Source organism: Martes martes (assembly GCF_963455335.1).
Source record: "Martes martes genome assembly, chromosome: 13".
Classification (NCBI taxonomy): domain Eukaryota; kingdom Metazoa; phylum Chordata; class Mammalia; order Carnivora; family Mustelidae; genus Martes; species Martes martes.
The window spans coordinates 57,351,483-57,366,189 of NC_137901.1; the positions used below are offsets into that span (position 1 = coordinate 57,351,483).

General features: G+C 49.7%; 1 protein-coding gene across 4 annotated transcripts in view; it reads left to right on the plus strand.

Annotated features, from left to right (window-relative positions):
* Positions 1-6,154: 6,154 nt before the first annotated feature.
* MTCL1 (microtubule crosslinking factor 1) overlaps positions 6,155-14,707 on the plus strand; it is a gene marked incomplete at both ends in the record, with an annotated part of 123,184 nt that continues 114,631 nt past the window's right edge. For all 4 annotated transcript variants that reach the window (XM_080821564.1, XM_080821565.1, XM_080821566.1 and 1 more), the window contains one exon: positions 6,155-7,228. In XM_080821564.1, the coding sequence (XP_080677690.1) occupies positions 6,155-7,228 (1,074 nt within the window). The remainder of the gene's footprint in view (positions 7,229-14,707) is intronic.

The window sequence follows — 14,707 nt, forward strand, 5'->3', positions numbered from 1 at the left end:
TTGTTCCGTTTTTGCTTTCCTTGTAAACCTGCTCTTATTTTATAAGGAAAAAAGAGCTCTGAAGTAGGGAAAGCGGACCAGTGAGATGAGGTGGCTAATGGCGTCTTCTATTTCACATCCTCATTTCTGTTTTGAAAGGCAGTAACCGTATAGGTAGAGATATAAATACTAGTTACAATAAAAGCAAACACACATGTGCTGTACATTTCAGAAGCTGCCTAGTGAAATCTTCTATGTTCTAAATTGAAGGGGTGCTAACACAGCACATTAATTTCCCCGAGATTTTCAGAGTATACATGCTGCTTATCAGGAAAGGTCCCTGCCTTTCTTTCAAAACTAATTTTGATTAGTTTTCCCTATTTAACAATGTATTTTCTCTGTGCATCAAGCTTAGAATCCCAAAATAAGTTTTTTAAAAAATTTTAAAAATTTTAGCAGTTATGTTGTCAGAAGAAGGGAGCCCAAATTTCTGACCATGAATTTCGCAAACATATCAAAAGCAAACATATCAAAAGGGAATACTGCCTCTTTTAATGAAAGGAATTCTCTTGGAATCACCAACACTTGGAGGCTCATTTTCCTGCGTGCTGGAGAAGGGGTGTGCCATCACAACACCTACCACTAGGGGGCACCCTCTAACACGCCTTGGCTGTTTCCCCATAGGAGCATTGACTTAATAAAATTAAGTCAGTCTTGATTTCTATTGCAGCTGCATTCTTTAAAAAAAAAAAAAAAATCCAGTATGGGGTGCCTGGGTGGCTCTGTCAGTTAAGCATCCAACTCTCAATTTCTGCTCAGGTCATGATCCGCGGTTGTGGGAGAAAGCCCTGTGTCAGGCTCCACTCTGCGCGTGGAGTCTGCTTGAGATCCTCTCTCCCTCTCCTGCTGCCCCTCCCCACCTCTGCTCTCTCTCTCATTCAAAAAAAAAAAAAAATCTAGTATCTATGAAAACAACCCTAAAAATTCCACTTTATACGTAAAAGTATTGTGTTTATGTGTAAAATAGTGCTATCAACCAACGTTCATGTCCCTCTCACCCTCAAATTCATGTGCCATCCTCATGCCCAAAGTGATGGTCTCAGGAGGTGGGGCATTTGGAAAGTGATTAGCTCAGCATGGTGGCGGCTTCATGAGTGGAATTAGTGCCATTATAAAGGAGACCCCAGAGGGGTCTGCCATATGAAAACACCGGACACATATCCGCATGTGAGGACATGAGAAGATGGCAGTCTGCAGTCAAGGAGAGAGCTCTCACCTGAGTGTGACCATATGGGTACCCTAAGCTCAGACTTCCAGCCTCCAGAATTGTGAGAAACCAATTTCTGTTGTTTATAAGCCCCCAAAACCGCGGTATTCTGCTATAGCTGCCCAAACTGACTGATAGTTACATTCTAGGCTCAGATAGTGACAGTATTCGGTTTGGTTTGGTCTTTAACCCACGGGAATGTTTCAGAAGGTCATTTGGAAGTTGGACAGCGTATGGAACAGCTCTTCTCAGGCATGTTGCGACACTAGCATTCCAGACACCCTCTCTTAAATTCCACAAGTGCCCCCACAATCCAACCATCATGCCAGCAAACTTCCAAAATGTCCCTAAAGGTGCTTCCACTCTCATTTGAGAATGACCGGTCAAGAGCAAAAGGGCCTCCTTTCTACCCTCACGTATATCTTCCTTTAGCTCTCAGATGAGAGGGAGATTCTCTTCTTTCCCCACAAGTCTGACCCCAAGAGAGCCATTTGGTGGGATGCTGTCTCCAGCTCAGACTTAGAGTACACATCTGTCTCCGTCTCTACATGTGTATCATCCAGAATTTCACATACAGCATTGGAAGGAATTTCAAAAAGAAACAGGAGGAGGGGCGCCTGGGTGGCTCAGTTGTTAAGCATCTGCCTTCGGCTTGGGTCATGGTCCCAGGATCGGGGGATTGAGCCCCCCCCATCAGGTTCCTTGCTCAGCGGGAAGCCTGCTTCTTCCTCTCCCACTCCCCCTGCTTGTGCTCCCTCTCTCGCTGTGTCTTTGTCAAATAAATAAATAAAATCTTAAATTAAAAAAAAAAAGGAAACAAAACAGGAAGAAATGCTAAGGAAGCGTGTGTGACACCTGGTGCCCTGTTAGAAATACCAGCACAGGGTTTCTCAGCGTGTGGTCAGATGGTTACCTGCATCGAATATATGTATTAAAAATACCGATTCCAGGGCTCCACTTCACACCTTTGAAACCAGATCTCTGGGGCATGTGGCCCCATAGAATCTGCATTTTTACTAGCTCACAGATGCTGTGAATGTGCTCCAGCCACAAGAGCCGCTCGAGTCATCACACTGTCACCACTAAGCAGAGCTGCCGATCTGACCCTGAGAAGGGGTCTGTGGGTCCTTGTAGGACTGGCCTGCTTCAGCTCCCACATGACATTTGGGCAGTAACCTTGCGGGAGAAGCTGGAAGGCACCCCCACACACCTCCTAGGGTTGGATACATCTGCTTCAACCTCAGGGGGGTGCCCACTGACTTCAGGTTTCCTTTTTTAACCCCAATTTTCCCGAAACAGACATACACACACGTGCGCATGTGCACATGCACACACACAGACACACATCCCCACTCTGTTAAAAATCTCTTCTTCCCACTCTTTTCAAAGAGGATTACTTCTTATTATTTAATCAAAGCATGATTTCGTCTTCCAAATGCACTTTTGTGTTAAAATAAGTAGAAAAAACTGGAAAAGAATGTCTGTAGGTTTGGACAAGGGTTCGAGAGTGCAGAAATCCTATATATAATTCTGCCTGTGTGTACAGAGCAGTAAGGGAAGTGTAGTCCCATGTCATATTTTTTCTACTCTGTGTCAAACAAGGTAAAAAAAAAAAATCCATTTCTCTTCATAGAGCTGTATAGACACAGACTAGGTTTTTTTAACTTTCACTCCAAGTTGGGTGTGCTCACCTTTCAAAGAGTATTGATTATTCCACTGGTATAAAATAGATGATGGCGATGACGATAGCGAAAATTATACCTTATCCAGGGGCACACAGCATGCTAGTGCTTTAGGCAGGATCTGGACCCGGATTATCAAGTGTGGAAGCCTCAGCTCTTGTCACTCTACCGCATGCTGTTTGACAAGGAATTCATGGACAGTCATACCAAATTACCTATTATACCAATGTTAGTGCATGCAGTTCCCTAAGCCTGTACTTAGGCCTCTGCAAAAGAATGAGAAAATCGGAAATTTGGTATGTAGTGCCAGTGTTTATAATGCAGGATTTACAAGGCAGGGAGTTGATTGCTAAGTGGGAGAGGAATCAAGAACCAAACAGGGGACAGTGAAGTAACCCAGAGATGTGCAACCCTAAGAAGGCGCTAGTACCCTTCACGGAGAGGGAACAGGAGGAGGTGAAGTCACTAGGGGCTTCAGGGCGTTCAGCGAAAGCTGGAACCCCAAGAAGCCAGTCCACAAAGGAGACCGGGCCACTTGGAAGAAGCCATTTGAGGCAGAGAAGGTAACGACTCTGGTTTCTCCCTTGCTTTTACACTCCTTTACAATTTCTACCCGCCAAACCCAATAAGCAAAGCCAGGAACCTACAAAACCAACCCTCATCAGTTGCTCTCCCTCAGTTGCTCCCAGCGCAAGGACGGGGTCTGAGAGCAGACAGACCCAGACAGGCACACCCACGTGGGGTTTTGTTGTTTTCCTGAAAAACACTCCTTAAGCGCTCTTTAAATAGCAACCCCTAACACCTTTAGACTAACTTGATGGACCAACAAAAATCTTTTAAAACCACATGTGTCCAACTGAGAGTTGGAGCGCCCTCTAGGGGAAAGCTGGCTGCCGGGCCCCACCTCTCCGCCGCTCCCCCCACCAGCCCTGGCTGGGCACTGACGTCCTCCTTTCCCTTCTGCTGCAGTATTGTTGCCTACCAGTGTACTTTTTCTTCAAATACTCCATGAAATATGGCTGTGGTCTTATTGGATATTGCGTCAAAGGAGACTCAGTACAGATTATACTCTGAGTGTGCTGTTCCACATTCAGAGGAATTGCCAGATAAATGACTCACAGAAAACATGAAAAGCAGCAGAGAGGACGGGGTCCCAGTGCACTCAGAGCTCAGCCACAGAACATGGCTCAGTATCACTGCCGGGCATCTAAGGAGAAGCAGACAGGATGTCTTCTGGGAGTATGACTCTCCTGATTTACAGTGATTTTTAAAAAATCACTTTATCCTGTATTTTTTGAGGGAGGTGGCTCAGTAGGGTAATTTGTGGTTAAGATCATAGACCTCGGAGCCTCTTTTTCCTTGTAGCTTTACAAGTCTGTCCCCTTTTCTCGATCCCTACTACCATAAACCCCTGGCCTGTGCTTGTTGCCACTACTGACTGCTTCCCCTCATGGGTCTCTCTCTCCTCACTGCTGCAGCCACTGGGAACTTTCTAGGCAAATAAGATCCGCCATACTCACCATTCTCCAAAGGCTCCTCCAGTCTTTAGGATAATAGCCACAGGATATCTGGTCGTACACACCCTCCAGGGTTCTGACACCTACGACCCCTGCTCTGTAAATCCTGGGCACCCAACTACACCCCAGGAAAACGCCAGTCTTCCCAGGTGGGGGGCAAATGCTCACCCCAGCATCATAATTATTGCCTGTCCCTTTGCCTTCTGGCAAAGCCAAGTCTAGAGGACAGGCTGGGCCTTAGTCCTCTGAGTATTACCCAACATCCAAAACCTGCACCCAGGGATATTTGAAAAGTACTTTACAGTTTGCACAGTGGTCCTCACATCTACCCATTTAATCCTCCCAACAGTCACGTAGCAGTATTTTCTAGTTATACAGGCAGGGGAACTGAGGCTTGAAAAGGTCATTGGCCCACGTTAGACTCTCAGGTGGCAGAACAGGTACTCACAGCCATGGTTCTCCCAGGGGACAGCACCTAGGACTGAGAATTCTACAGATTGGATGTGATCCCCCCCCACCCCCCTCTGCCATAGCCTGCCTAAAGCGACTTCACCTCCCTGCGCCTGTGTCCTCATCCTTAAAGAAGACCGTAATTCCGATTCAGGCTTGTTATGAGGATTAAATAAAACAATGCCTATGGAGTGTCTAACAGTGCCTGGCTCCCAGCCGGCACTATAAATGTGAGTTCCCTTTCTGACCCCAAGCTTGGCGAGCTGCTTCTCCTATTTCTACAGCAGCTCCTCCTTCTCTGAGCTCGGGAGGCCACTGGGGGTGCCAACTGTGGAGGACCGTGCCCGTTTTGACGTGATAGCTGCATCGAGTACCAGCTAATCCTTAAAGAAGTGTGGGGACTACAGGCACAGCTGCGAGAAGACAGCGGGGAGGGAACTAAGGGGCCCTAGGAGGCAGGGGTTGGATGGAGGGGTTTGTGGGGAGCGCTGGTCGACAACAGGGGGAGAGCAGGCACTCCACTGCACGCGCTACGGAGGGGTCCGCTCACGTCTCCCGGACCTCCAGTATACCGCAAGGAGCCAGGGCCCGCCTCCCTCCCACCCCACTTTACCCCTGCTCACTTCCTCTCCTCCCCAGCTCAAGGCACTGCCCAGAGAGCCACAAAAAGCGAGGAGGGTCCCAGGGCGAAGAAGGGCGGGGGCCGCAGCAGGCGCGCGAGCCCGGGGAGCGCAGGCCCCGCCCCACCCCCGGCGCCGGCTGGCGGGAGGCGGGACATGCGCACGCGGTGGCGGGGCGCAGGGCGCGGGGAGGCGGGGGAGCGCGCGTGCAGTTCGCCGCCGGAGCAGGCGGGCGCTGCGGGGAGCAGGGCTGCTGTGGGCGGGGAGCCGGACGCGGGAGCGGGGAGCGCGCCGCCAGTGGGCGAGTGCGGGTGTGCGAGGCCGCGGCGGCAGACCCGAGAGCCCGGAGCGCCGAGTCTAGGGGATGCGAGCCGCGCGGAGCCGCCGCGCTGCTGTGCCGGGTGAACTCGAGCGGCGTTGACCTCAGCAAGGGGAGAGCGGGACGGCGGCGGCTGCCAGCCCCGCGGGGATCCTAGGGGCCAGGGGTGCGCGGGGCACGGCGGCGGCGCGGGAGCGCGGGGCGCAGACCGGGCGGGGCTGGGGGACAGTGATGAGCGGGCGCGCGGGGAGGCTGCACGCCGCCGCCGCCGCCCGGAGCATCTGCCGCCCGAGCTGCTGCTCGCGGCCCGGGACCCGGCCATGGAGACGCTGAACGGCCTCGCGGGCGGTGGCGCCCCGGACGCGAAGCCGCTGCCGCCCGGCCAGCACCACCGCCACCACCACCTCCACCCGCTGGCCGAGCGTAGGCGGCTGCACCGTGCGCCCTCGCCAGCCAGACCCTTCCTCAAGGACCTGCACGGCCGGCCCCCGGCGGCCGGCCCGGCTCCGGCGGCCCCCTCCTCGGGCCGAGCCCCGGCGCCCGGCGCTCCACGCTCGTCCAACCTCGCGGGCAAAGCACCGTCCTCTCCGGGAACCCTGGCCGCGCCCGGCCGCCTCTCTCGGCGCAGCGGCGGCGCCCCTGGCGCGAAGGACAAGCCGCCGCCGGGCGCCGGGGCCAGGGCAGCGGGCGGCGCCAAGGCCGCTCCGGGCCTCAGGAGGGCGGCGCGCACGGCGCCCGCGGAGCTGCTGCCCCGGGCAGGGAGGCCGCCGCCGCCGCCGCCCGGGACCGAGCCGCTGTCCGCCGCTGCCAAGGGCCGCAAAGCCAAACGCGGCTCCGGGGTGCCCCCCGCCCGTGCCACCGGGTCCCCGGCCCCCGCCGCTCCAATCCCCGCCGTGATCCTCGCTGTGACCTCCTCGGCCGGCTCCCCTGCTCCCGGCTCGCGCATCAGCCACACCGACAGCAGCTCCGACCTCTCCGACTGCCCCTCCGAACCCCTGTCCGACGAGCAACGCCTGCTCCCCGCAGCCAGCAGCGACGCCGAGTCTGGCACGGGCTCCAGCGACCGGGAACCGCTGCGAGGAGCCCCCACGACGAGCCCGGCAGCTCGGGGGGCGCCGCCCAGCAGCCCCGAGCCCCCCGCGCTCCTCGCCGCGCCTCCCACCGCCGGCGCCTGTCTCGGGGGTCGGAGCAGCCCTGGCGGGGTCCCGGCGGGGTCCTTGGGAATGGGTGTGGCAGAGGATGCCGGGGGGCGCGCGCCGCTCGAGCGAACGGTCCCCGGGGTGCCCAAGGAGCCCGGTCCGGGCGAGCAGACCCGACTGGTACCGGCGGCGGCAGTGGAGGAGGAGCTGCTGAGGGAGATCGAGGAGCTGCGCTCGGAGAACGACTATCTCAAGGTGAGCAGCCAGCGCGGCCTCAGGTGTCCCGGAGGCGACCCAAAATGGTATGGGTGCGGGGGGGGGGGGGCCGCGAGCCCAACATGCCGGGTGCTGACAAGCACGTTCTCTCTTCTGCCCTTCACTTTCCCGTCCCCGCACACACACTGGGCTTTGGGAATTTAAGCTAAAACTTCTGGAAGGAGCAGCAAGACCTGTGGGTCTGGGCGGGTCCTCACCCCACTTAGCTTCTCTTGTTTCTTGGTCTTGCTTCTTCTTGCTAATGCCTTTGGCTCTGTAGATGTGCTGGGGGAGAGGTGGCCAGAATTACATTTTGCATACACTGCTGACCGTCCCCCCGGCCAAAATGTGCCCACTCTCACCTGTGGGATCTGTCTACCCCCAGCCGGGGAGCTCTGGTCCCCGCCTGGGCAGGGGTGTGTAGGTTGGGGAGCCTGCTGTGGGCCAGGCTGTGGATGCTTCAGATGCTTTTCCTGCAGTGGTACAAAGTGAGGCTCCTTCTGTTTCTCTGGGTGGGGGCACCTCCCAGTTTTCAGTGATAAACCTTAAGTTCAGGGGTCCATGAGTGTGCCCTAGGTTGGGGATCGTGGGGTTGGTGGGCTTGGTCCACCAGTCCTTTGTAGGCATCCACAAGCCGGTTTTGCTTGTCAGGAGAGGCCGCTAAATTCCCCCTGCACGCCAGCACTTTCAAGGGAATTGCAACCTCTGTTGCCCAACCTCTGAGTATTTCTTGTGAGGTCCTGCTAGCAGAGGACTCCTCCTGGTCTTCTTAGCTTTGGGGCCCTCAATCTGACTTCTGCCTTTTCTCCCAGGAGGTGGGCAGGTTGGCCCTGCAGAATGGAGGGCTTAGTGTGTGTGTATGTGGGGGGGGGAAGAAGGGGGGTCAAGACAATTGAAGTGACTTGAGAGAAAATAAAGGGGATGGAATTGGGGGCAATTGCTTTATTATAGTCTTCAAGTTAGTAAATAGCTACAGTGGTATAACTGTTTTCATGTTTCTGTTAAGATTCTGATATAGATCTCCTCCCAAACCAGTGGACGGCCTTCCTTTATCTGGATTATGTGATTTGTACTTTTTCTCAGCAAATGCTGAACCTACCCGAATGAGGCCCGGTTTTTGGCCAGTGGGACCAAGGGCATGGGCTTATTTAAGGTGGTGCAGTTCAGGCTATCATAGGAATAGGTTCGCTGCCGAGTGTTCTAAACCTCAGCCTCTTACAGGAGATGCTCACCCCAGCTGAGCCCAGTGGTAGTTTTGCCTGCAAATAGGTAGCAAGCAGTGAGGCAGAGGAGGAGAGGTGAGAACAGATTGGGAGTTCGGAGCAAGATGTTTCAAGCAGTACATTTGCTGGTGTCTCCCACTCTTACGTAATAGACAACAGAGTGAATTTCAAAGGTGCTGAAGAGAAAGGCGAGTGATGTTGTATCTTGAAATCTTGAAATCAGCACTTTTGTAGATCTTTAGCAAATGTAAACTCCCTAAGGGCCAGAAAGATGATCTCGTTGGGCTACAGAGCCAGCTCTGAGCATGATCCCTGACCCACAGTGTTTCTGATTAAATGATGTTTATCCAAATTATGACCTGCTAAGCAACAGGAAACTGAGGATTCCATAAAAGAAAGGATGCTTCCCATTGCGTCTTTGATCTTAACGTAGCCAGCTCAATAGTCATTTCAGAGTTCATTCCTAGGTAACTGTTTATTTGCTTTATCCTCTCACGCTGGTTGATTCTCTGAATGAACTAGGTGTCTGACCCTGGAGTCTGATCTGGTATATTTGATATTTCAGTGAGTCCTCACAACAACATAGGGTATAGCTGTGGTCATTTTTATCATAACCCCCAATTTCATGGACAAGAATGCTGAAAGCCCGGAAAACTTAAATGACTCACCCAAGGCCATACAGCAAGTAGGGGGTGCAGCTTCTCTACCCATCCCCCCGCCCCACCCGCACCAGGCTGCATTTCTGTTCCCAGCAAGGCTGCCTCTCTCAGTGTATACCGCTTGCTTTCGTGTTGTTTTATTCGCTTGAAATGTTCCCAATGTTTAGCTTTCCTAGGGGGCCTCTTTTCATTTTAGGTGAAAGGGCCATAATGAACACTTCTCCAGTAGCCTGTGTACAGATGGTCGTATAAATCCCACTGACAATGTTTAATTTGTGGGAAATTTCACTTGCTGGTTCCTGTGGAGAAAGTGTCACGGCCAACCATTCTCTCTGCCTGAGCACGTCTCCCAGCCTGTCCTTTGACAGCAGGAGAGAGAAGTAGGTAGAAGAGCTCAGGAGGAAGCTAGGAAACCAGAAGTCTGCACACAGATACAAGAGCTTAAGTTACAGTCGTTCAGTTCGGGAGAAAACACAGCAGTCCTGGTAGATTAAGGTCAGTGGGCATGCCCACTGTTGCAAAGTTGGGCTGTGATCACAAGTGACCTCGAGGGGCAGAGGCAGGCGGCATGCCTTGGCACAGGGCGTGTAGAGTGTGTACATTCTAAATCAAAACTTATCTTTTTATTGCTCTCATTGCTCACTGGTACTTTTTTCTCATGGTCAGTAAAAGCGCATCCTTGACCTACTGCTTTCTTGGGGACGGTTGCACAGAGCTCTCATGATTAGACAGAGCATTCCTCTGGCTAAATGTTCCCTAACAAGAAGAGCTTTGGCCCAGGAATTTTACTTGGGTGTATTCTGGAGGATTGTGACCATGTTAAAGGTCACCTTCTTTCCCAAGTCAGTTCTGTCACCATTACTGTGCAAGGCCATCACACTTCCTGAGCTAGAATGACCGAAAGGTAATCCAGCAGATACATAAGGCCTGCAAAGCCACAGGGGGATGTCTTAGTGATCAAAAAATCGAAGTGGAATTCTCTTGAGTTTTAGCTGGTCTGCTGTATTTTTTAAAATAGATGTCAACAGACGAGTATATTATGTTGGGTTGAGCTGCGTGGAGGTGTGTGGGGCATCCCTGATTCTGCTTTCTCTTCCTCTTCTGCCTGCGTCAAAGGGCACCAAGGTGGCTAGGTGAAAAACACACAATTATTCAGTCCAGGTGGCTGGCTTTTTGCGTGGAAACACAGTCAGAAAAGCAGTCTTGTCCCTTTACCCCTGATGATCTTAAATATATTTGGAAGTGTTCATGCATTCTGGTGAGCGGTTGAGTTCAGTGGTCCAAAGGCCTTTGCTTCTTTCAAACCAAACCCAGGTATGTTTCTTAGGGATGAGAGCATCTACGAAATGCTGCCAGTGTGTTCTCTGCCTGCCAGCCGGATTTTGCTTGAGTGCTCTGAGACCATCAGACCAGCCTTAGTGCTCATCGGGAACATATTAATTATGTCCTCCATTTCCACTGGCTTTTCAGGAGGATTTAATCACTTTGAGCTTATTGGCCTGTTTTGAAAATGCCCTTCGGATTCCTGGTGATGTGCTCACCATGCCCCCCTCTGCTTGTGTCCCAATAATTTTCTCCAAAGTCCCAGTGTCCTGCAAGATGGGCGCGGGTTGGTGTGGGGAAAGGCTGCTTTTTGTTGTTGTTGTTTTCCTCTGCTTTCTCAGTGATTTCATAAGAATTCTTTTTGTTTCAGACAAAAATCACTGCTAGCTACTTGGGCAGGCAACATCCCATCCTTTGAGAGGAGGGATTTCCTAAGGGAGAGCATTGGGTAGGGCCGTTTGGGGTTTTATAGGTTGCAGTGTATGACCACTGATCCAGCCTGACCACTCCGTTTCTCACCTGAGTAGTCTTTTGAGTTCTGGCCCGGAGCGGGGACACTGAGGCCAGCAGCATACACAGTTCTGAACAGCTGAAGTGCTGAGCTCCTCCTCTCCTCTGCCTTTCTTTTGGAAGGGTTAAAGTGGACAGCACTCATATTCTTTCCTGACATTCCACTTTCCACACCCATTCTTTATTCAGCCCGCAAAAGAGCGGCTGGAATAGTCTTAGATGGCGAGATCATGTAGACCAGGGCAAACAGCCCATCAGCTGCTGGGTGAACTGTCACTTGGTAAACAATGGTTAGCGGCCCCCTGTGCCTTCTTTGCTACAGCTAGGACTGTGCAGAGAACATTTTCATTGTCCGGAGGGAAATGAGGTGGATTATTTGTATATTACAGCAGGCAATCGTTTCTGTCTGCAACTCCCAGAAGATGGAATTATTGCAACAGTAGCCAGATGACTGCTCCCCTGTCCAAATTGGGGTCTATTTAAAGAAGGGTTATTAAAATATTAATGTAGAACTAGTTATTGATTCTCAGGTTGCTTGAGGGAGATTTTAAGATTTCTATCAACAATCAGTATGATCAAGAGTTGGTCTCCCTTCAATTAAGATACTGTGGATTCCCTTTTTATTTTTTATTTGTGGATAAAACTGTTTTCACGGAGCTTGGCATTGAAACGCTTCGTTTTAATCTTCGTTTACCCCAGTGCACACGGGGTACCTCATTATTTCTGTAATTTGATGTATATAATAGGGCTTGAGCTGCTATCTGCAGGCAAAGGGGAGTAGCTGGGGAGCCTCACACACCTTCAAGGTTTCATTTTATATACAGAATTTGAAAAATAGATTTAATTAAAACTAAATTAGCTTTTCAATGAAGTAATGATCTAACAGTGAAGTATGCAAACAGACCTGGCGTTAATTTTACATAAAACTGTTGATTAAGGACAAGTCTTCTTAGTTTCTGCATATAAAAAAAACAACAGCAATTTTCTCTGTCTACTTACTATATGTCTAAATTATATTTGCCAGACACATTATATGTTCTGCTTGATTTGGTTTTCTTAAACATTTAAACGGCAGACATTTTTCGGGTTTCTTTAACACAACACAGTCTAAATTAGAGTGTGCTGTCCGAAAATTAACGTAGTGGTAGCTTGAAAATCACCATCCATCATGACCCTCATCTGAATAATCACAGTTTTTGCTTTTCAAATGTCTGCTGCCAGCTGACATGGTTTATAATTTGCTTTTCTTGTAATTTCTTTTTGCTGAACCTGAAAACTGCTTTTCTTCAAGGCTCTCTGAAGAGAGTTGAGACACTGGCCTTGGTCCCATCTCTACAGAAGATTGGTGTTGAAAAGCCATTTAAATGCTTAGAATCTCAATTGCCTCATCTTTAAAATGGGGATATTAATAATTTTGCTGCATATTGCAGTGTTTTTCTGAGGGCCAGTTGAGATAAGGGATATGCTCACACATCGACAGTTGTCAAGGTCTAAAAATGTTAACTTGCTTTATTATGTCACATCTAGGGTGGGCTTTTAAAAGCGTGATTTAAGGCTTATTATTGTTTCATTTGTCCTGGTTGTTGCAAATAATTTATAGTATCTACTGGGAAGAGCACCTGGGTTGGCAGTCTAGCTTCTGCTTATTAGCTATGAGGCTTTGGACATGCTAACCAGCATGGATTTGCTTTTCTTGTCTATGAAATGGGCAAGATGTTCCTGGCAGGATGAGAATAGGGTTAGTAATGAAGGTAAAGTGCTGAATGAGATGTCTTCTGTTCTATAAATTTAGATAAAATATGAGTTATAAAGGCAATGATTCAAATACATGCAGTTATGGGCTCTCCCTAATTTTCCTTTCAGTGCAACTAATGTTGGTGATTATTTATGCCAAAGAATGTTAGCTGTTTACATCTGGCCTACTGAATGATTTGGAGGTGCGGGTTCACCGAGCTCTTATACACTTTTCTCTTTTAGCTTGCGTGGTTGTTTATGCATCTATAGAACATAGGCATTGTTTGATATTTGCGTCCCTGAGCGCCCTCCTGGTACGAAATCTGAAAGCTAAAGGACAGTTTTACACCTGAAAGTTGTATCTAATGTTTTCTTATGACTGTTTTCACACTTTGAAAACTTTTGTTTGAGTAACAAGTAATTCTAGGCATTAATGACCTTGGCTTTTATAGATAAGCTTTCTAGAAGGAAAAGCAATCACAGACCATTCCTTCCATGAACAGAATGGCCACAGTTACTGTTTGTTTGTATGTATACATACAAATGATTCTTTTTTTTTTTTTTTTAAGATTTTACTATTTATTTGACAGAGTTAACAAGTAAGCAGAGAGGCAGGCAGAGAGAGAGGGGGAAGCAGGCTCCCTGCTGAGCAGAGAGCCCGACCATGCGATGATGCAGGGCTCCATCCCAGGACCCTGAGATGACCTGAGCTGAAGGCAGAGGCTTAACCCACTGAGCCACCCAGGCGTCCCCATACAAATGATTCTTGCTTGTATTAAACTACGTATTAGTTATGCAACGAAACAATTACCTTTTAACTATACTCTAACGTGAGTGTAGAGAATAGGCTCTTTCTGAAAGTCAGACCCATCATATCCATAGGTAAAACCCGAGAGAAACCTGACCTTGATTTGGAAGCTTCAGGACTAATTATCTAATCTTTACCGGAATATTGACACCCACAAGGCCTGTGTTAGAGCTTGCTGTCTGCAGCTGGTCTCCCCCAGCCTGGGGCGGGTCAGGGCCATGGCTCCCACACAGGGGCATCACAGCCCCAGTGTCGGGATCAGGCATCAGTCTGCCAACTTACTCTTTGCTGATGTTGACAAGGTCCTTCCTGAAAGAACTGTGTTCTCCCATTCCCTGAAGAGCTCAGCCTGTCCATCCTGTTCACATATGTTCAACTGACCGGCTTCCACGCTTGGTCTGTGAACTCCCAGTCCCAGTGAATTTTCCTACTAGAAACAAGATATATAGGAAGAGCTCTCCATGAAGGAAGACAGACCAGAAACAAAACTTGCTGGGCACCTGGGTGGCTCAGTGGGTTAAGCCTCTGCCTTCAGCTCAGGCCATGATCTCATTGTCCTGGGATCAAGCCCCATATCAGGCTCTCTGCTCAGTGGGGAGCCTGCTTCCCCCTGTCTCTCTGCCTTCCTCTCTGCCTACTTATGATCTCTCTCTCTGTCAAATAAAAAAATAAAATCTTAAAAAAAAAAAGAAACAAAACTTGCTTATACTTTGCAACACTTTTCAATGTTAAGATTTACCTTTTTCTTAAGACACAGGAGAACATCTTATATTTTTAATGAGGTTGTGACCACTGCTATAGAAATTTTGTGAGAACATTCAGAAGTTGAGAAAACCACTTTATTAATTTTATTAATACCATTGGGACGTGGTCAAGCTTTTCTTCTTTAACATCATTCCTCTTGGCAGTCCGCTCAGACAGCCTCCGTTTGGAGTCACAGGCAGTTGAGTAGGCCATTCTCTTGGTTAGGGTAGTGTGGACAGATTGGGGAGAAGCTACAGCCTGGGGTTTGAGGGAATGAGATGCTCCATCTGTGCTCTTTTCAGGAGATCCCTACATATGGCGGAGGTTGGCTAGGCAACTGTCTTTACCCTGTCTGTGCCAGTTTGTACTTTTCCATAAGGAGTCCCAATTTATTTGTTACACCTAAACTTTTCCAGGTTAAAATACTCTTCTGGAGAATCCCTTCTGGTCAATTTCTTATCTGCCTGAGGCTTTGATG